At 41.2% G+C, this 20,667-nt stretch overlaps 1 protein-coding gene across 1 annotated transcript in view; it reads right to left on the bottom strand.

Moving 5' to 3' along the window:
- The window catches only part of LOC108086608 (Krueppel-like factor luna), a 119,102-nt gene extending 98,780 nt beyond the window's left edge, over positions 1–20,322 (bottom strand). The window contains exons 1-2 of the mRNA XM_043208334.1: positions 19,483–20,322; positions 13,198–13,778 (exon numbers count right to left, since the gene is read on the bottom strand). Coding sequence (XP_043064269.1) covers positions 13,198–13,299 — 102 coding nt within the window. The 5' untranslated portion in view covers positions 13,300–13,778; positions 19,483–20,322. The remainder of the gene's footprint in view (positions 1–13,197; positions 13,779–19,482) is intronic.
- Between the last annotated feature and the right edge of the window lie 345 nt (positions 20,323–20,667).

Raw genomic sequence — 20,667 nt, 5'->3', positions numbered from 1 at the left:
AGAAGGTCAGAAATTGGCGGTTGGGCAGCCGTAAAAAAGGGTTGCAACCCCAGGAGCCCCCAGGAAACCAAAAAAAAAAAAAAACACAAACGAACCTCCAGCGAGAAGCGTCGCTTGTCTGGAAAATCAAAATGAAAATCCAGAAAGGGGAGCAACTTTTATTAAAAGCTGTCAGCGCGACAAAACCCCAAACATATTGCCCGAGTTGGGTTTCATTTTTCTTCCCCGGGCATAAAGTTAAAACGTCATCGTGGCTTCATTACGAATTCTTCGAATGCTTCTCACCACCTTTTGGCCAAAAAAAATACGGCAAAAAGTAAAGCAGCCGAAAAGTTTGTAGTCCTTTGATCAAGTTCCATGCGAGGAGTCGTCGTATCACATTTTCACCTGTCTGGCCGAAAAGCAACTGCTCTTTGATGTTGACGGCTGCCAGCGGAAAAGGACGAAAAGTGGGTGCTAAGGATAAGCCACGAAATAGCGCATCAGACATGCATAAAGCCAGAGCCCAAATTAACTCAATTGAGAAACTTTGCTAACAACTCGCAGAAAGGGTTGGCTAACTCGGTTAAGGCCAAGAAAATGAAGGCAAGAATCGGTCTCGCCTTGATATGGATATTGCCACACACAATCCCTAATTAGAATCGATTTGGCTCGAGGGAGACCCTTTTTCCATTTCCCATTTCCATTTGCTAACCCCGCGACCCATCAAAAAACAATTAACAATTTGAGGCACTCAATAAAATATTTAAATGCTAAAGTAAAGCGAATCTGGCGGAGGGTGAACCCCTTTCTTTTTCTCTTTCCCCAAGTGGAGGGAAAAGTGGGAGTGGTTGGGGGGGAACCCAAAGCGAAGGCAAACAATGATAAATTACAAATGAAATTGTAAAAAGGCGCAACAGCCAAAAGAAATGAAGAACAAAGAAAGCGAGGATAACAGAACACGCCGAGCAATTAACGTCGACAGAAAGTGCCACGCCTCCATTTCGGCTGACATTTTCAGAGGGGAAGGGGGAGGGGCGCATTCCATTTGGCCATGTCGACTCAATGATTACTTTCGCCTTTGATTAATTTGAGCTCATCGATATTCGCGAGATGTGCAACCCTTTTTGCCATTGCCCGCCGGCCTAATTGCTTGCCTAATTTAATTGCCACGAGTGTAATTTGTGCCGGCCAACTGACAACTGTGACAATCGGACGACAGGCCATGAAAGTCGAATCCAGGACTTTTGCGACTTTTGCTCTCTCTCTCTCGCTGGCCAAATACTTTTTCCATTCGCCATTCCGGCTGCAACTCTCTAATCAGTGCATTTGATTAATGGTAACTTAGCTCCACTCCACTCCACCCGGTTTTACCTTTTTTCCTAGTTGGGGTGTTGGGATGTTGGGTGTTGCTGGGTGGGGAGGTGTGTCCAAACACCTCGGGCAAAACCACAAAGTCATTTCCGCACTTTTCGGCCAGCATCATTAATTACAAAAACCAATAAAAGTGTTGGCCAAGCATTTAGGCCAAAATAAGTTGTCATCATTAGTAACAGTTACAAGTTGGCCAGACGACCACTAGGAATATAAAGCAGGCAAGGAAAAAAAATGGAAAATGTGGCTATTTCGAAGTAGAGATACTCTCAACAAGAATTGTATGCAAATTCTGATGAAAAACGTAACAACAAATTAACATTTTTAATTCAGGTTATAAATCATCTATATCAATTTGTTTTTGTATGACAACCGCTTTTGTTTTTTTTTTCCAACGTGAAACCTTCTACCTCCTTTCAATACAAATACCCCAAAATAACCCAGATGAATTACGAGAAACTGACAAAGACAAGGAGCCTTGGCAACAGCATTTTGCCGGTTACTTGCAAACAAATTGCCAACAATTGATGAATGTCTGGTAATGAGACGCGCTAACATGGGCCCGAAAAAAAATGCGCAGAAAAACTTAAGCTAAACGCAACTAAAACTCTGTCAAAAGTAAGGAGTACAGAAGGGAAAAGCGGCGGGAAACTTCGCAGATCTAGGCGCCAGGCTAAGGAAAATGGCCTTTTGTATTGGGCCTATAAATAAATAGGCTTTCCAATACACACACACAATCGAGTGTTCGGTACACTGAAGCCATTCGGAAAGCAATCTGTGTAAAAGTAACGTAGTCATTAATCATTATCATATAAACATCAATTGGTGTTTAGAGTGTTCGATAGTCGGGGGGGTAAAAAAGGAGAGGAGAGGTTTCTTTTTCGTTATTTTGGGGGCTGCATGTCTTGGCCAATGTTATTGATTGGCCATTCAGTTGGCATCGAAGTCGTTGGCCGTCTCAAGGAGTGCAGACAGCCGATTCAGCCAAAATAAAAAAGAGAACGTAAGAAATCGGAAAAGAAATCGAAATGAAATTTACCGTAAATAAAAACATACCAAAGTGGAGGGAGTCTCGAATGTAAGTAGAATGAAAAATTTAATTTATAACTGTGTATATATATTGGCCGTTTCTTCCGCAGCAACTTCCACTTCCCTCAATTGGCCTCAAAAAAAAAAAAAAAAAAATAGAGAAGAGCAGAGAGGAGAAGGAAAAGAAATGTTTTGGGCAGCAGGGAGCTGCTTCAAAGGTTTCCTGTTTGGTCCGATTCAATGCATTAAGGCGAAATCATCTTAGCTGAAATCAAATAAAAGCGACAGACGCACACACAAAATGGGAAGAAGAAGAGGTAGGGGGAGGGGAAGGGGGATAAACTATGCTGGCCGAGAGATATAAATCAACAGAAATAAGACAAATTTTGGGAAGCAAGTTGCGAAGTCTCCTCAGCTGGCACCTAATCAAAGGAACCGACCGACCGACCGACGGATGGAGAGACACAGAATTACATGTAATCAATTTGTCATAATAACCATCAGGGTGTAGTATCTCTATGTCGGGATGTGTCTTTTGCTGAGTCATTTAGTGACAGTTAACCTTGAGCCTTTCGAGACGCGAAGGAAGCCCCTCAAATGGGGCGCAAATCTTTAAGAACGCCTCCTTGAACTGGCCACATTTATCATCTCCCACACGCGAGAGCCTCACTCTCATTAATATTTCATATTTATATTTCAAGTTCCTGTTTTCCCCATTCAGTACTCGATAAAGACAGTCAAGAAGTGAACTTATCTGAGCTTGAAAAATTCCCGTTTCTGCTTTCATCTCCTTTTGAAATGTGTTTAAATATATAAAAAGTCAAGAATATATCAGGAGAGTTTTTTTTTTGTAGCCAGCCTCTTTTTTATCAGCTAGCAGAGCGCAACAACAAAATTCCTTTCGCCTGCAGAGCCATCAATCATTATCATTCGAAGCCTATACTCCCTCACTACAGCCTCCCCGACTTCCGAGTTCCATCCTGTTTGGGCTCTATCTTCCTCTGACTCAGAGACCTTCCACATTATTTGTACACACTTACATACATTTAATTTCTTTTCAATTTCGATATCCCCCTCCCTCGCCCTTTTGGCCACTTGATAAATTGCTTTCGCTGGGATCAATCCATCGACTAGGCGATATTTTATTTGGCTTATTAATTTTTCTATATTTATATTCGGGTCTGGTGACCGCAGATTTCAATTACAGAATGTCACGGGCAACGAGGGTAGAGTGGAATTTGGTTTCTGTAGGAATTCTACTTTAAACTGGGCGACTGGTGCTTTCTCCTTCCCCCTGCGAAGCACTTTCAATTTGTTTAATGCAATTGGGGGAACTTTCCATCTGAAAAGCGCGTCAATTGATGCACTTAGGCGCTAAGATCTCCTTACACAAAAGGCGGACACAGTGGGGTGTGTAAATTGATTTCGTTTTTGGGCTCGCCGGCCAGACAGACAGTGTGAAATGTATTACCCAAACGGCGGCGACACGCTGGGGGGATGGCAAAGACCCCAGAGTTTGGATCAAGGGGTGCCACTGTTTTTATTTTCTTTTTTTTTTCGACTGGGCCTTCAAAGTGCATTCGATTCCCATGCTCAGTCCCAATGCCCAAACCCACATAACCCACTCCCTGAGAACGCATTCTTTCGTGATGTTATATGAGCTGAAAACTGTTTGAATGGATGATTAACATATATGGATGGGCTTGGGGATTTATATTTTCTTTTTCCGAGGGCGAAGCGAGACAAAACGAATGCGCTGTTATTGTTGCTTGTTTGTTTCCTCCTCGCTGGCAAAAGGCCTTCGAATTGATATGGAGCATATGACACACACAAAGGGTTCGCCTGATTCGTTTTAAGAGGGGCCTGATTCACGCCTTATCGGCCCCGCAGGAAGTGTTGCCAACACAGTCCTCAGTCTCAGTCCTCCAAACCGAAATCTCGAGTCCGAGTTCAAGTCCGTTTCTGAATGCGAATCTGAATGTGAACCCGAAACCCTTAACCCATGGCCGCCGGCCAGCATGGAATTTTAGCACCCAATGCCAATGCTTCGACACGCCCCTATCATTGTGCAAACATCAACATCAACACCAAACTCGCAGCTATAACAAAAGGCGTTGCGACCCGGCAATTGTAGACATAAAGGAAAACTCTTGGAAAATATTGAGAAATAAGGGAAAACAATTTACCGCCATATGCGAGCAGGCGGGTCACACGACTCCTGATCCCTTTTATGGCCAATGTGTCAGCCACCGAAAATTGCTTTTGTATACACACATAGTACATAGCACAACAGCCACACACAAATTGTTCTTATCATTGTCGCCTTTGGCCGGGAATTAGGAAATATTCGGCGGGCGGAAGACATTGGCGCCAGTTGGTCTTATCGCTTATCAGACATCCAGCAGACGACAGCAGACCGACCAACGTGGGCCTCTCCAAGGTCGAAGGCCATCTCCCTCCCCCCTCACGAATTTTCCCATTGCTGCGAGCTTAGCGAATGTAATTTATGTTTTCGGCCTTTAATTAGCCCGTTTCGAGGCAGCTGACAACCTTTAGGTACGACTGTCAACTGCTTTTGTATTGAGCCCAACTGCTAACCACATCGCATCGCACAAATCACCCAACGGCCAAAACACCCACGCACATCCCACCCATCGCTCTTCCACATTTGACATACATTTTTCGCCAGAATTTTTCATCGCAGCGACGGCGAGGGGAAAACTCGAGGGTTAGGGGTGTAAAGAGGATCCAGGACTAGGCCAGACTGCCAGCCGGCAACAATGGCGTTCGTCTAGCGCCTGAAAACCCCCTCTCTCATCCAGTCGAAACGAAACGAAATGAAACCCCCTCCACTCCGCTCTACAAACCCAAGTACAAGGCAATCATATTGATGCCCTTCCGAAGGGTAGTCCCTGTCATCCAGTTGACATATCAATAAGCCTCACAGCCCAAATTGGATGAGCTGCTGGTTGGTCTTTTCGATGGAAAGATTCGTTTATTATAAGCAGGGGTTTATTTTCAAACCTCCCGAGATCAATGTAAGTATCATATTTAAGATGTTTTGAGAAGTGTTTAAATGGTTTATTGAGGTATCTGGTTAAATGATAATAAGTATTACAAAATTTTGAACTAAAAATAAAAATTTAAGAGGAAGTAGAGTTAATTTAATGAACATTTTAAGTAAGGGTAAAAAAGTATCTACCATGCTTCCCCTAATTTTTGGCTGCCCCTTCTTGCGTGCCATAAATTATGTACGGCTCGCACACACACAAGTACACACGCGTTGCCGGCACCCTCGAGGAGAAAAAAAAAAGAAAAAGAGAAAAACCTCACCCACTCGTCTCGACGTGTGCAAAATTAAACAAAACAGCAAGTGTGCAAAAAATTTAAAATATACAATTTTCAAAATAAAAATGTTCGTGCAATTTTCGGTTCTTGTTCTGGTTCTACCCTCCAGTTTTTGGGGGTGGTTGTTGGTGGTTGGTTCTGGTCTGGTTGCTGGCCTTTTATTTCCAGTTTTTCCACATAATATTCAGCTCGTTTTCCTCTTTATTCGGTTATGGTTTTTTTTTTGTATTTTGCTCAAACATTTGCCCAAGACGTTGACGATGGCGGCTTGGTTCGTTCTGCTTGTTTACCCGAAGAAATGGAAAACAATTTGTATTTGGATTCGCATTCGCATTCGTATTTGTATTTATTCGGAATTTACATAAGAAATAAAACAATGAGTGTGCAATTGGCTGTGGCATAATGAAATTGTGTATCTGCCGCTCAAATGAGTTGGCAATGAAAGATGACGATGTGGAAGGGGCCTTTCGAAGGACCCAGGCACGTGGCTCTCGAGTGGCCCCGGTCATTCGCATTATTAAAAAAGGATTAGTTTGTGCCGCTCGTAAAATTTGTCAGGACTTTGCTTGGCCTTTTTTACGGCCAGAAATCGCACTTTTCGCCGAGGTGGGGTTGGGTCAATAAAGATTAATTTGGGGCATAAAATGGCAGCAAAAAAAAAAAAAAGGCGAAGAGATGGCAACAAAAATGAGAGCGGTCTTTCCGCTGGCAAAATCAATCAATTGCTTAGACCCGTTTTTATGGGCCAACTTTCGGTGTGCCTAGGCAGCTATGTAGCTCTTTAACGGCCAGAAGTTGCTTAAATCCGAAAGGCTGATATAAACGAGATGGTGTGTGTGAGTGTGTTTGTGTGTGTGTGTGTGTGGGGGGAGGGAAATTAAGAGTCAACCCACACAGGAGGATTTTTCCAAAGCGGAAAGTGGAAGGCGGCGACCCAACCCACGCCGTCAGATTAGCAAGCGACTCACAATCAGTGAACTCCTCTCGCTAACAAGGCAGGAAATGCGGGAAGGATGGGGCTTCTCGGTCTTCAGTGGGGGGGAGGGGGAAACACAACTGTAATTAATACGAAACATATCCACTCATTACTAAGAGACTTTATCAACGGCGCACATCTTTCGACCCGAGGAGCAAAAGAGCAAAAAGAACCAACGACAACGTCAACCACGAATGCCGAAAGAGATGGGTTTAGGAGCTATATACATATATATCCATATAGTACTCTGCAGCATCCTCCAGTCACACACACATCTACCGTATACCGACATAATGATGGGGATGGCAGGATAAGAGTTCTGCTGGGGAGACTGGGACCCACAAAGATGCCAGCTTGATGTATGAGTCTAATAAATACAAATTTATCAGGCAGCAGCCGAAGCATACATAATTGTACAACCAATTAGGAATGTATATAATTCAAACTTAAAGCTCAAAGACCATCGAATGGCCACTAAACAAAGTCGAAATGATCCAAATCATGGCGCATTTGTATCTCTTAGTGGCACTGATCAAAGCAAAGTGCATGATTTAATCATGATTTATACAGGCTGGCTGCGCTGACTCACAGTTCACTCGACGAATTCTGGCCAAGGAAAGAGGGTAGGAAAATGGCGAGGAAATATGGGGGAAACAACCGACAACCGGCAACTCAATTATGCGCAATTTAGACGAGTCCTTGCCAATCTAATTGTAGGCATTGCATTGCAAAAAAGCACCCAAACACACGCAAAGTTTACTCTCCTTGGGGGTGAAATTCTCCTCAGGTGAACTCAAACTCGAACTCGCCCTCGTATTTCCGCTTTCCTGCGAATTATGAAACGCCCCAACAGCTGTGCAGAATTTAAAACCCAAGGATGGGAAAACTTCGGGCTGGGTGTCACATAACGTCTAATTGTGGGCCAGTGGAGCTCACATGCTCGCAACGATTATTATAATAATAATTGCGGAATCATTCCGAAACGGGAAGAAAGGGTTAGGCAAATGGATGCCAGAGGTTTAGCCGACTTAATCAGCTTAAGAACTGGAAATGGGGAAATGTGTGGAGTGGTAATCCCCGGGGAACCATCACATGGCTGACCATTTTTTAATGATTTTCCACGCTCCATGTTCTCCTTTCTACTTTTCCCCAAAGACACCTTTCAAGCGGCTGGAAGACTAATCGCAGTTATGCAAGAAAATCCCGAGTAAGGTTCGGAGTCTGCGTTTCTGGGGTTTCGAGTTTTCAGTGCGGGTCTGGTCTGGTTTGCCGGCCGCAAGTTGCAGCAACTTTTCTGGTTAACTCTGCGTGTGGCACAACTGCAGGATGGCAGTAAGCCAATGTGCCAGTGCAACCGCAAGACAGCCGAGAGCCAGAAACAGAGACTCAGACTCAGACAAGAGACAGAGCCAGGGACAGAGACCCGACTCTCAGCCAAGAGCCATATCATAAACTTGCACGTAACCAGTGGGAAAGAACCGAGAGCACTGTTGGCCAGATCGAGCAACGAACCATAATGCACTGGTGCACTGTGCCAAAAAGTAGAGGTATATAAGAAATAGAAGTATTCATAAGAATTTTAATATATTATAAAATAAAATACAAAATTCTGAATAATACTTAGAATTTAGAATTACTCATATACGTTTTGAATTTTAAAGTCATTATTCTGCTTCCAAATAACTGATGACTCCTCTAATTTTTTAATTCCCTATTTTTAGGATTTTATCTATAATTTCCAAGTATTTTTTCTGAGTGACTCTTAGTGCCTCTGCTGCTGTCGCATAGTTAAATGTGAGCTGTGAGCTATGTGCGGCACATACGAATAGGAACACGAGCACGAGCATCCATTGTAGCAGACGCACACTCCCCCAGAACCCAAGCCCAAACCCAAGCCCAAGCCCAGTGGCAGATAAACATACACTGGCATTCCACATTATAAGCATAAATCCAGGGGCAGCCCACAAAAACTATAAAAGGACCTTCTGGGGTGGGTGCGAATGCGAGAGCGCGCATTTGATGATTAATTGCAGCCCAGATGATAAATGATTGAGGGTAATAGGAGTAGCAAACGTGGTAGCTGCTGTTTAGTTGGATTTCACGATGGCAGAGGGAGGGAGGTTTCCAGGGGGAGGGAGGGGGGTGTGTGCCGCATGGTGGCAAGTATTTAAGGCCCACGGACGCTTGGCCCGCACGTTTGCCTTGCCCCTCACGTCGAGCATATTTTCAGCAATTGCACGTATTTCGGATTTCCCCGTCTCCGTTGCCCAAATCTCCCACTTCCTTTTCTTGGTTCTTTCGGCTCTTTTTTGCTGGCTCTGCTAAAATAACTGTTCTTCTCTTCCCGACCAGACTAAGATTTGGTAGGTACACTGAACGAATAAAACTAGTTATACCTCGAGTAAGGTGAATATCAATAGGTGTTTGAACAATAACAAAGAAACATTGAATTTATAATAAAAACTTATTTAGAAACGCAATTTCTCGTTTTTTTTCTACAACCTATTAATGGAGCAACTTTATTTTTCTCAGTGCATTCAATGGAGTGGGTGTGTGAGAGTGTGTCACTCTACTTTTGGCTTATTAGGTGTAAGTCTATGTGTGTTTGTGCATCTGTCTTCATGAATTTCCCAATGGCAGCATCGTTTTCGGGGGCATTTCTTTTATATTTTTTGCTATTCCCTCATTTTTTGCCACTCTTTTTGCACGGGTGTGCGTGTGCCAGTCTGTGTGTGTGTGTGTACGTGCCATTTTGGGTTTTGTTACGTTTTTGCGTGTGCTAAATGTTAACTGCTGATTGCATATTGTCTGCGGGGCGGTAAGAGGTTGTCGTCGCTGATTTCGGCACTTGTGCGGGATTTCAGTCCGTGCAAAACAAATGGAAATGAAATAATGTAATACATAAATTCGTTTTTATTTAGCATATACATATACTGCCATGGTATGTACATATGTGTGCTCAATGCGGCTTAATTTGAAATAATTTAAATACATTAAATGGCAACCGCAGTTGGGTAATCGCTTCAAAGTGTGGCAAATGCGGTGCTGCGATAAAGCCACATCAATGGACACTGATAACTAAGCGCAAATCCAATCGAATCCGCTTAGACGCTTGAATTAAAACCAATATTCTATAACAACATGCAAATCGACAAATTCTATAAATGAAATTAATCACAAATAGATTGGCAGAGTTGAATAGCATTTTTGGCCCACAACCCGATTTCACACGCCAGCAGGAAGCGAAGGGAAATACCATTTTGGGGTTTTTGTTCTGCTGTTTATACAGAAATGAAAGAATAACATTCCGAACGAATTGAAATCAATCTGCAGCATACGAAATAAATTAAGAGTAAAAACCAAATACCATACCCTCTGCTCCATATTTATTTTTGTTAGCATATTTCTGCTTTCTCTGCGCTTTCAAATTGTTTTGAGTGTGCAGCATAATTTCACAGCTTAGATAAACAGCTCCGGAGAGCTCAAGAAATAGATACAGATACAGATACTGATGAAGATACGGATTCGGATACAGTCTCATGCTCAAATACGTTGTATGTAAATTCATAAATAAAATATACATATGCAGATGCGGCATATCTTGTTTGTGTTTGCCACTGCCATCAACAATTGTGATCCAGCAGCTGTTCAAACGAGAAGACACAAGTGTTCGACCGACCAACCAACCGACCGACTGACTGACTGGCGTACCGAATTACGCATCATAACCATAACATAACAGTATAGCAGCTCCCCCAATCCCCATTCCCCAGTCCACTTCCACTGTCACTTCCCCTCCATAACAATTACAATAAAACAATAAGCAACAGCAGCAGCAAAACGCAGCCGCCGCATCGGAAGCAGGCGGAAGTCAACGGAAATAAACAAAACATCCGCAAGTTCTAATTACAAAAGGCACCAAGCAGATATAGATACATTTCAGGGGGCTGGTTGGATGGTGCGGCAAGACGGGGTGGAGAAAGTTCCAATTTGAATTCCGGCTCCTTTCTGTCCCCAACAACCTGCCTTGTCCCGCCAACTTTTATTAAATGCTGCAATTTAAAGTTTTTAACCCCGAATCAAATTTAACCGACGAAATAAAACGCCTAAGTGATTCCAACCAGAAGGAAACAGATTAAAATATACTCTAACAAAAAATAAATAAAATTAAAATTAATATATTTTTGACATAAACCCACTTGTAAACCAAATGGGAATTAAAATAAACTTAAGTTTTATGAACTGCAAGCTTTTAATATCTGTGCATTCCATAACATTATTCAAAATATAAGATGTTTCAGTTTAACGACCAATCATTAAATAAACAAATAATACCAAGTCGTAAAATTATCCATTTGAGTCGGTTACTTAAGTATTCTCAGCCAAAGGATTCAAGTTTCTTTTAGGGTATCTGAAAGCACTTCAACTCGGGAAGAACCAAAAAACCGAAAAACGTCAACCCCCGACGATGTCGGCAATACAAAATACGAAAAGTTATGCAAAAATGTGTACTCGAGTTCAATTAAAAGTTTTTAAGTTGTGCAAATGAAACGAGTGCATTGCGTCTTCAACTGCGACTCCCAATTCAGACGAAGAATTCAGAATTGAGAACTCAGACTCGAACAGGAACTTTGGCTTAATTGCCGTGTGCTGCCAACACAGAGCCATTTTGGCCAGGCCGAAAGGAATTTAAATTCAGCGAAATTCGTGTAGAACAGTTCCCAATTTAGCAGACGATAAGATTAGTTCAGTGTTATTTTGTTTTCTTTTTTTTTTTGGCGCTATGCGGTAATAATACTTAAACCAAATTTGACTTAAGATATTTCACCGAGTGTGTGTGGCCAGCAGCTAAAGTTGAAGGCCGGCTGAAAATCGAATTGCTAATTTTAGTTTAACATTTTTGAGGGGAATACATTTGAATGTTTTGATTTGGCAAACCTATTTTTTGGCACATTCCTCGAATTTCGACTAGCACTACTTGAGGTTTCAATTGAGGCATGCAGCAAATGAATAAAATAAATCAAACAACCAACGGCAGAGTGTGTGTGGTGTGTGTGTGTATACACTAAACAAATAAACTGGAGGTGTGAAAAGTATCTTTAAATTGGTGGCGGAGCTTAAACGGTAGCCAGGTCGGGATGGATTGGTGCGAGATACAAGATACTAAGTACAAGGTAGGAGGTTGAAGGAGCAGCCTCTGGCGAAGAGCCCTCCGCCTTATCGCAGATTTCCCTCGCCGAATGAATTACGACTTTGCGTTTGATGGGCAAACAAAAAAGAGAGAGAAACTGAAAGCGACACCGAAACCGAAACACAATCTTCTTATGCGTCAGGTTTTTTGATAACACCACCAGACCAGCCGGAGAATATGCCAAAGGCCTTTCTTAACAATAATAAAACCAAAAATAAAACAACGCTACGGAACGCTACGACGAACCAAACGAAACGAAACGAGGGAGCCAACAAAGCTGTCTGCAATCAGCTGGCGGCAACTTCGATTCGTTTTATCAGAGCGGCCAAAAAAGCCAAAAGAAAATAATAAATAAAATACAAGCCAAACAGAAAACCTCACAAACAAACAGACCCACACACACATATGCATATTAAGTGTGCGAAAAAATTCGCAACCAACAAAAAAAAAAAAGTATAAGTATATATGCTGTGTATTTAGTATATATATTATGCATGCCCTCAGATGATAACTGACGCTGGTCGCTGACTGCTGGCGAATTTTATATATTTATGGGCCGGCATCTATTTATTCGGCTCTTCCTCTTGATCGCTTTTTGCACACATATAGCAGCCTATACTATATGGATCGGCTAGAGAGCTATATTTCGTATATACGCTTAGCATGCGCACACAATTTCGCTTATCAAGAGTTTTATAATTTTTAGCAATTTAATTTTAGCTCACGCTCGTTCAGGTAAATTCAAGAGTGCGGGACCTTGAAACGGTTTCTTTTCATTTCTTTTCATTCATTTTTTATTAACCGTAGAAACAAACAAAAGATCTGGGCCCCAAAAAAGAAATTTCCATGCCAGGGGAATTCATAACATTACCGATCGCCGACTATTGCGCAATGCCCCGTTCGAAGGAAGTCCGCATAAAGTCGGTTAATGCTTCGATAAAATACCGCTGACTCGACTAAGCAGTTGAGTCTATGATAAATGTCTAAATGCTATATAAATAACGACCCCGACTAAGGGGTGACGTCAACTAAAGGAAAAATTATAGGGAAAACTGGAGAGGGAAGAAATTTGATTTATGTTTAGAGGCTTAAAAGCCACAACGAAACACAATACGAATGAACTAGAAAATTTCAAATCAAATAGGGGTCGCCACATTCTTTTAGTTTAAAAAGCTCTTAATGGATATTATGATACATGTTCAAAGATATTGGGGACTTTATTTTAGGATGGGGATATGTACTATTATGATTTTTATAATAATTTTTATATTTTCAATAAAGAATGTTTATTAGAACTAACCTGTTGCCATTGATCCTCGATCGACGGCTGCGATGAGTAGTAGCCGGTGGTGCAGATCCGCTCCAACTCGTTGAAGATATTGCCACTCGGAAGGATATCCATCTCGAAATCGTCTTCCTCGCAGGGCAAAAACTCTAGGGACTCCGTTTTGAGGCCGTTGTTAAATGTTTGATGGGGCTGAAGAAAATGTTTACCCAAACTGTTGGCGGGACAACAATTTGAGTTTCTTTTTGATGAAATTTTGATTTGATTTACTTTGCCGGTAGGTTGTTTAGGCGACAGATATCTTTTGATTGGCTTTATTTTGATTTCAGAGGGATTTATACATCCCAAAGATGACCGATGCTGCGACGGACAGCATTTTAACACTCGCGCTGGGATAATTGCTATATGTGAATATTAAATATAGCTAATATTTATTAATCTACGCACTTGCACACGCTCTTAATTTAAATGTGGTATTTTCGGTTTCTTATTTACTTAAATTTTATTTAATTTCAGCACTTTCATTTAGAATTAATTTATCTCGATTCATTTATGAATGCATTCCAATATTTGTGTGGCTGGCTGTGTGTTGGTTTCTGCAAATAAAAAAAAGTGCAAATATGAACATTAATCATTGTGTTTGTGATGGCTGTTGTTTAACCCCAATTTTGTTTTAGGCAATTCGCTCCATTTTCGTAATCTGCCTTTTCCCAATCATTTTCGCCGACTCATCAAGCTCAAGAAATTTTAATTCTCTTCTTATTATTTTATTTTTTTGTTTCTTTTTTGGAACTATGCTAAGTTCATTTTCCCAGCTAGCCAGCTAGCTAGCTGACTATCCTACTTCTCTCGCTTGTGTACATTTTCATATCGGTTTCGGATCGTTTTAGCCAAGCTCAACACTTTTTCACTATCAAAACACAGTTTTGGGTCAGTAACCCCGATTTGAAACACACGTATACTGTATATACACGGTGTGCCCATGCATTCGACGGTGTTTCAGTGTTTCAGTGTTCGGTGTTCGGTGTTCGGCTCGAATTTTATTATTATGATAGTCAACAGGGGCTCGGTTTTGAGCCACGGACCTGGGTTTTCGGCCACAACTCGGCCTCAGCCTGTGTTTTTCTTTAATTTCTAAGCGTTGTCCCTCACTCCTCCTCACATCTCCTCACTCCTCTACCACTCTTCCTGCACACGTATACATATACATACATATACACATACAAATACATATTCATATACATATACATTGAAAGGCTGCCGTGTAAACCCGGTCCGATGTCGATTTTTACTACCTGTTTCTTGTTGTTGTTTGAGCCGGGCTCTTTCACCACGTTTTCGTGTTAACTGAAAAAGAACCACCAAAGCCGAACCCAAATTCGTTGACCGTCCGTGTGCGCTTTTGACTTTTTTTTTCCTTCTTGTATTTTGTTTTTCGACGTTGTTTTTGGTACAGTTTTTTTTTTTTTTTTTTTTTTTGTTTTTGTTGCTGCATGCGGCAGCGGTTTCCCTCTCTTTTTTTTCTGGCCAAATTAGAACTTTGCAATGCATTTGTGTTGGCCCGGCTAAAAGAAACTTTCATTACTCAGCCGGCAGTGGGAGAATTATGTGGGGAGCAACCGAGTGTCGCCGGTGATGGAAAAACCAGACTGTGGCTATATCTTTTCTTTCAGTTGTACACAAAAGATAAATCTAGGATTCACAGCTTTAGAAAATGTTAATTCCTTCTTAAAAAAGCCATGAAAAAGAAGAAATAATTTAAGAAACAAGCTCTATAATTAAGGTAGCCTTTCAATAGGATCTGGTTTTTCTAATATTCCTATTGGGGTCATATTTTATTTCCCAGTGTAGCCTTCTCCCTATCACAATCACAGACGATGGGCCACAGTCAATGGCATTTTTATGTTCTTGACTGTGGCCCATGTGTCTCTGTGTGTCTGGCATATCATCTCTGTGTGTTCGCTTTGTTGGCCGGTTCCCTGGTCTTTGACAATAAGCATGGCTTATTGATTTTCCAGCAGCATTCGAAGGCATTTTCATCCCGAACCTTTCACACACTTGTCCTGCGCTCTGAACTCTTCCTGTTTTATTGTTAGCCATCCAATCGCCCTCCCCCGCTCCCCCAAAACCCCTCGGCGGTCGTTTTCATTTTGATTATCGAACATTTTTATCGCTTGACGTTTTTACAAGTTTGTATTATATGTACATATATAAAAAAAAATAGGATAGCAGAGGGGAAGCCAAACGAAACGAATCGAAACAAAAAGTTATGTCTGGGGTACAGTTTTGGGTCCAGTCTGGTGTTATTTTTTTTTTTTTTTGGCCCTTGTCCAAAGGGTTTGGCTAAGCATGAAATGAGCGGATGGCCGGTTCGCATTTCGCATTTCGCTTGAAACTCGATACTCGATACTCGCTTTACCGTATTGAACTTTGAGTTTTGCGTCTGGCCGGAATGACTGTTTGGTCTAATTAACTGCTAACCCAGTTTCCGGACGTTATCGCTCAAGTAAAATCAAATAAAGGAGCGTGCGATGTACAGCTGCTCATTAAGTTTGCCGCGGGCAACAACAACAACAATCATATGAAATCCCAGCCCACAAGCCGAAAAACAAAAACCCACATAAGCCAGACTTTTCTCCCCAGAATCTCTAATGCCGCTGCCGGTGCCACTCCACCCAGCTGCATTTATGATTGCAACAGCAGCAGCATCAGCAGCAGCAGCAAAAACCAAGAGCAACATCCATGGCAGACACACGTAAAGATACTTTACTCAAATACCCTTCAATCAACAACTTAACGCGCCACGAGGGCAGACAACAACGTTAACTTCCCCCGATTCTTCCTTCTTCTTCTGCCTACGTGCGTTTTAATTTTAATTTTTTTTTTTTTATTTCGTTTTCCCTTCTTTTCCCTCATGTTGCTGCTGTTGCTGTTGCTGGTTGGAGATGTTGCTGCTGCCGCTGCTGTTGCTGCTGCTGCTGCGTGGCCACTTCAGTGCTCAAGTTGATTTGGCTGCGAGTTTGGAGTCGCAATTGGAGTCGGAGTCTCGAGCAGTTTGTTTTTGTTTTGTTTTCCATTTTCGAAACGGAATTTTAAGCGGTAAGAAAGCGCGGGATCCCTCAATGTTGTTGTCGCTGTTGTTGTTGTTGCTGCTGTCGCTGATTTGATTGTTGTTGCTGCACATCAGAAACAGAAACAGAACCACATCGCAACGACCTTAACGGGCAGCCAGACTTGCGACTTGGACTCGGATTCACTCAGCCGACAGCGGCAGCAGCAGCACCAACAGCAACAACAGCAGCAACATCAGCAGACACCGCAGCAACATCAGCGGCAGCAACAACAATAGACTGTGGAAACGTCATCAGCAGTCCAACGGGTATTTGCCTGCATTTGTGAGATTTTGTAGATGCTTTTCATCTTCCATTTCTTCGGCTTGGGGACAGCCACACAGGGAAAAAATCGTAGTAATTTATGTAATTTAAATGAACTAGCTCTGAATATAAACCTCTAAAATTATCGATATAAATAATGAAATTTCTAAGGTATACTTTACACAATTAAAACAAAACATTGTAGTACAAAATAGTTTTCTACATTGGAGAAAATATATTTGATTTAGAGAGAGAAGAAAGGAGCATCTTTTATAAGTGTTTTCAAACTTTGCTTTAGCTGGGAGGCCTTAAGATGGGTTTAAATTATTTTTTATAAATTAATTTTAAACTTAACTTGTATTTTCTGGCTGTGCAGCATGACATGGCAACAGAAACAGCAACACGAACGGAATTGAAATGAATTTCATTCCCCGAACTTGATTTGCCTGCTCCTACGCAAAAGGGGACAAGCTCTTCTCACATTGTATTATTTCCTGCTCGTATTATCTGCCATCCTCCACCGTTGGCTCACCCACATATAGAGTATATACTCGTAGCCGTAGTAGCCGCATATATAGCCCAGAAACAAATCAACACTTTGTTCATTTCACACGTGAATTGCTCCAGAGCAAAACCATCCGAAATGAAAGGGGAAATGTTCATGGCTTGTCTATTTTTATATCGCATTTTGTTTACATTCCAATTCGAGTGGGAATTTTCCTTTAGGAATGGCAGGCACACGCATTCTCAATTAGAATTTCCCATTTCATTCTCTGCTGTTGCGGTTACACGCGGATTGACATTGAAAACATTGAAAACAGGCAACGCAACGGAGTTCTAAAACCAAATTTCACATACAAGCCCCTACATCATATTACACAAGAAAAAAATTATTTACAATTAATGTACCACTACTGAAGTAAACGAAAATCTAACTTGTTAGCACATAGAAGTTTTCCCTAAAGAGAAGTAAGTTTAACTTAATCCCTTTTATTTTTAATGTTCTCGTAAAAGCTGTCTTATTAATTTTACCCACATAAAATGAACACCAATTAAATTGTAGTACGCGGTAAACACATCTGTGTGTTTATCGTTAAAGTTTAAGGTGGAAATACTCAGGTTTTTCTATCTGCACAGCCACAATTTTGGGGTAAATTTGTGAACTGGGGATGGAGTTCGACATTTTCCTGCGGCTTCTTTGCGGTTGCCAGCAATTAATTCATATTAAGGTAAAAATGTTGCTCCGGATTTGTACCTGTTGGCAGGGATATGCACGTTATGCCACCGCAAAAGGAAGTTCGGAAATTCTGTCAAGAGATTTCCTTCCCGCTTTACGATTTCACCATTTTACCATTTTACACAAATTGACCAGCAAAACAACAAGGCAATTCGAATCCGAGCCGGAAGGAGAAGGAAACTGTGCTGGAAGGCAGATAAAACAAAAGAAGGAGAAATTCCCTTTCATTTGTATTGTGCCTGTGCGCGTCATTTATTTTTAGTTGGCAAACTGCTTGTGTGTTTATAAACAAAGCGTTATTTATGTTCTCTATTTTATTTTCGTACAGCCAAATAAATATTAATAAAGACCCCGGCGCGTATATTATCAAGGCGACAGTTTCGACGGGGGCACTTTATTTTCGGCCTCCCGGCACATGTGGCATCCCCTTTTAATTGGGTCTGGACCCATAAATAAGACTAAGTCCTCCCCGAATTGTCTTTTCGCAGGCGAGAGTGATTTTGAAAACCATTAGCGGGTATTAACCACATTCCCTACGACGTCCCCTTATATTAACGCCAATCTGCGGCAACACTCAGTGCTGAGTAATTGGATTACAAAGTGAAGCTATCAGTAAATATTTAGTGTACGAGGAACCCGGCCCTTTATGACAACCTGTGCCCCTCTATTTGTGTTGACATTCGATGGAAAGCGTAAGGGGAAACCGAATGCAAGTCGAGCTGGAAGCGATTCGAATTAATCGCAGAAACAAGTGCAATGCCTGTTCGATACGCCTGCATACGAATGCCATATATATTCATATATATATATATATTTATACACCCATCTAGACATTGCTATAAATGTGTATTTCCTTTGGCTATTCATATTTATACGATTATTGGCGGCGGCGCCGGCGAGTCAACCGCATTTCAAATTGAATACTACCCAGACTTTGCATGAATCAGAATCCGACTACGTGATCCCATCGATGCAAATGTATCTGCATCGCCAGCTGAAAATGCTTCGCTGTAATAATAGTCACAGTACGAGAATCTGGAACGGAACCGATTAGACGTCTCGATTTTGGCCTGTGGCGAGCGATGAGTGTAGGCAAGTGACTACACAAAGGAAAAATATCATAAAACCTCTTTATCACTGGGTTTTTTTTATATCAATACCGCAAAAAACAACACGAACCTGCTACAAAAAAATATTACTAGAAACACATTTTTTTAGAATGACAATGTTTAAAATTTCTTTATTTAGCTGAAACCGACAATTACTATTTTTATATAGATTGTGCACTATAAATTCGTTTTAGTTTTTATTTCACTTTATTAGTCATTTGAATGTTTACTGAAGCATTGAACTTGTGACTTGTCTTAAAATCTCACTAACTCAAATTGTTGTTTGACAGTTAAGTGAGTTAGGAGCCCCCAGATAATATCACCATTATTTCGGCAGTATTTCTTTCTCTGTATGCTGTTTTCCTTTTTTAACTTCTATTACTCATTGTACATGGAAAAGAGGGGGTTGGAATGGTTGGGGGTTGGGAATTGTGATTCACAACGGACGTGCTAAAAATTGCACTTGTCTGCCGGATAGCGGTAAATCAAAGCCGCACTTCTCACTCGCCAGTTAATGAGCTTTCAATTTCGGTCTTTTCTTTGGCTTTTCGTATTGCAATTTCCTTTCGGGCCATCATACCTGGCTAACTTGTTGTTGTTGCTGCTGCTGCTGTTGCTGCTGCTGTTGTTGATGTTGTTGTTGCTGTTGGTGTATCTGCAACACTTGCCACCGTAACTGCAATATTTTTTTTCTTATTTTTTTTTTTTCCAAACTCGTTTGCACACAAACACACCGACACACTAACACCAAGACATCGACGCAACGCCGGCTAAGGCAAAAATAACAACAACACAACTAACCAGCATATAGAACAATAATAATAACAACAACGATCGCACACCGATAAGAACTTAGTCGTATATTTTACACAATGATTGCTTGTAGTTGTTGCTGTTGTTTTCCGCGAATTTTTCACGGCTTTAATTTGCAGCGATATCGCCGATATTATGTATATTTTTTTAGTAATTTTCTGTATTTACAGTTGTATCTTTCACTTTTCCACCAGCCGGCGATTTGTTTGGATTTCCTTTGTGTGGGGGAAGGGGGGTTGTTTTTATTTTTTTTTCTACAGTAGCACTTGTGTTTTCCAAGCTTTTTATCAAACTTGTCAGCTTATCGGAGCCGAAGATACACCGCTCGTTTTGTTTTTTTTTTTTTTGTTTACACGCGCTGCTCACACAGATACTCTCACGCACACGCACGCATACACGGCATAAACAAAATCGCAATCCGTAAGGTTTTTTCGTATCTTTCGGAGCTGCGCTTTGTGTGGTTTGTTTTCTTTTTTTGGCCAAAATAATTATCAGTGCGAATATGTGTAGGTTAATCCGATAACTGCGATTGCGGTTGCGATTTTCCGAGTAACCGGCAAAAACGAGGACGAGAGCAAAACGCGTCTTTCCGCTTCGACTTCTGAAATTTGACTGTTATGCGTCTGTAAAGCGAACTATGTTAGAGGCCCCAGTCGGAAAACACTGTTATCAGCAACATTATGCACTCGGCTACGAAATGTTAAGGGGAATGTTAGGTGCATCTGCGAGATAGCGAGATGAAAAAATTCAATTGGTCGCAATTTAAGAAGAGTTTGCTTTAATCGTTTTTAGTGTTTCGTTAATTTCTTGACAACTATTATGTTTTTGTTGAATTTTGTTTATGGTATGCATTTAATGCATTTATTTTTAAAACAAGAAGTTTGAGCTTTAAAATGTTTATAAAATATAATTAAAATTTGACAAATATGACAAATATTATTTTAATTTTTAT

Source organism: Drosophila ficusphila, unplaced genomic scaffold (assembly GCF_018152265.1).
Source record: "Drosophila ficusphila isolate 14025-0441.05 unplaced genomic scaffold, ASM1815226v1 contig_414, whole genome shotgun sequence".
Classification (NCBI taxonomy): domain Eukaryota; kingdom Metazoa; phylum Arthropoda; class Insecta; order Diptera; family Drosophilidae; genus Drosophila; species Drosophila ficusphila.
The sequence above is the reverse complement of the archived record's forward strand: the minus strand, read 5'-3'. Positions and strand labels throughout refer to the sequence as shown.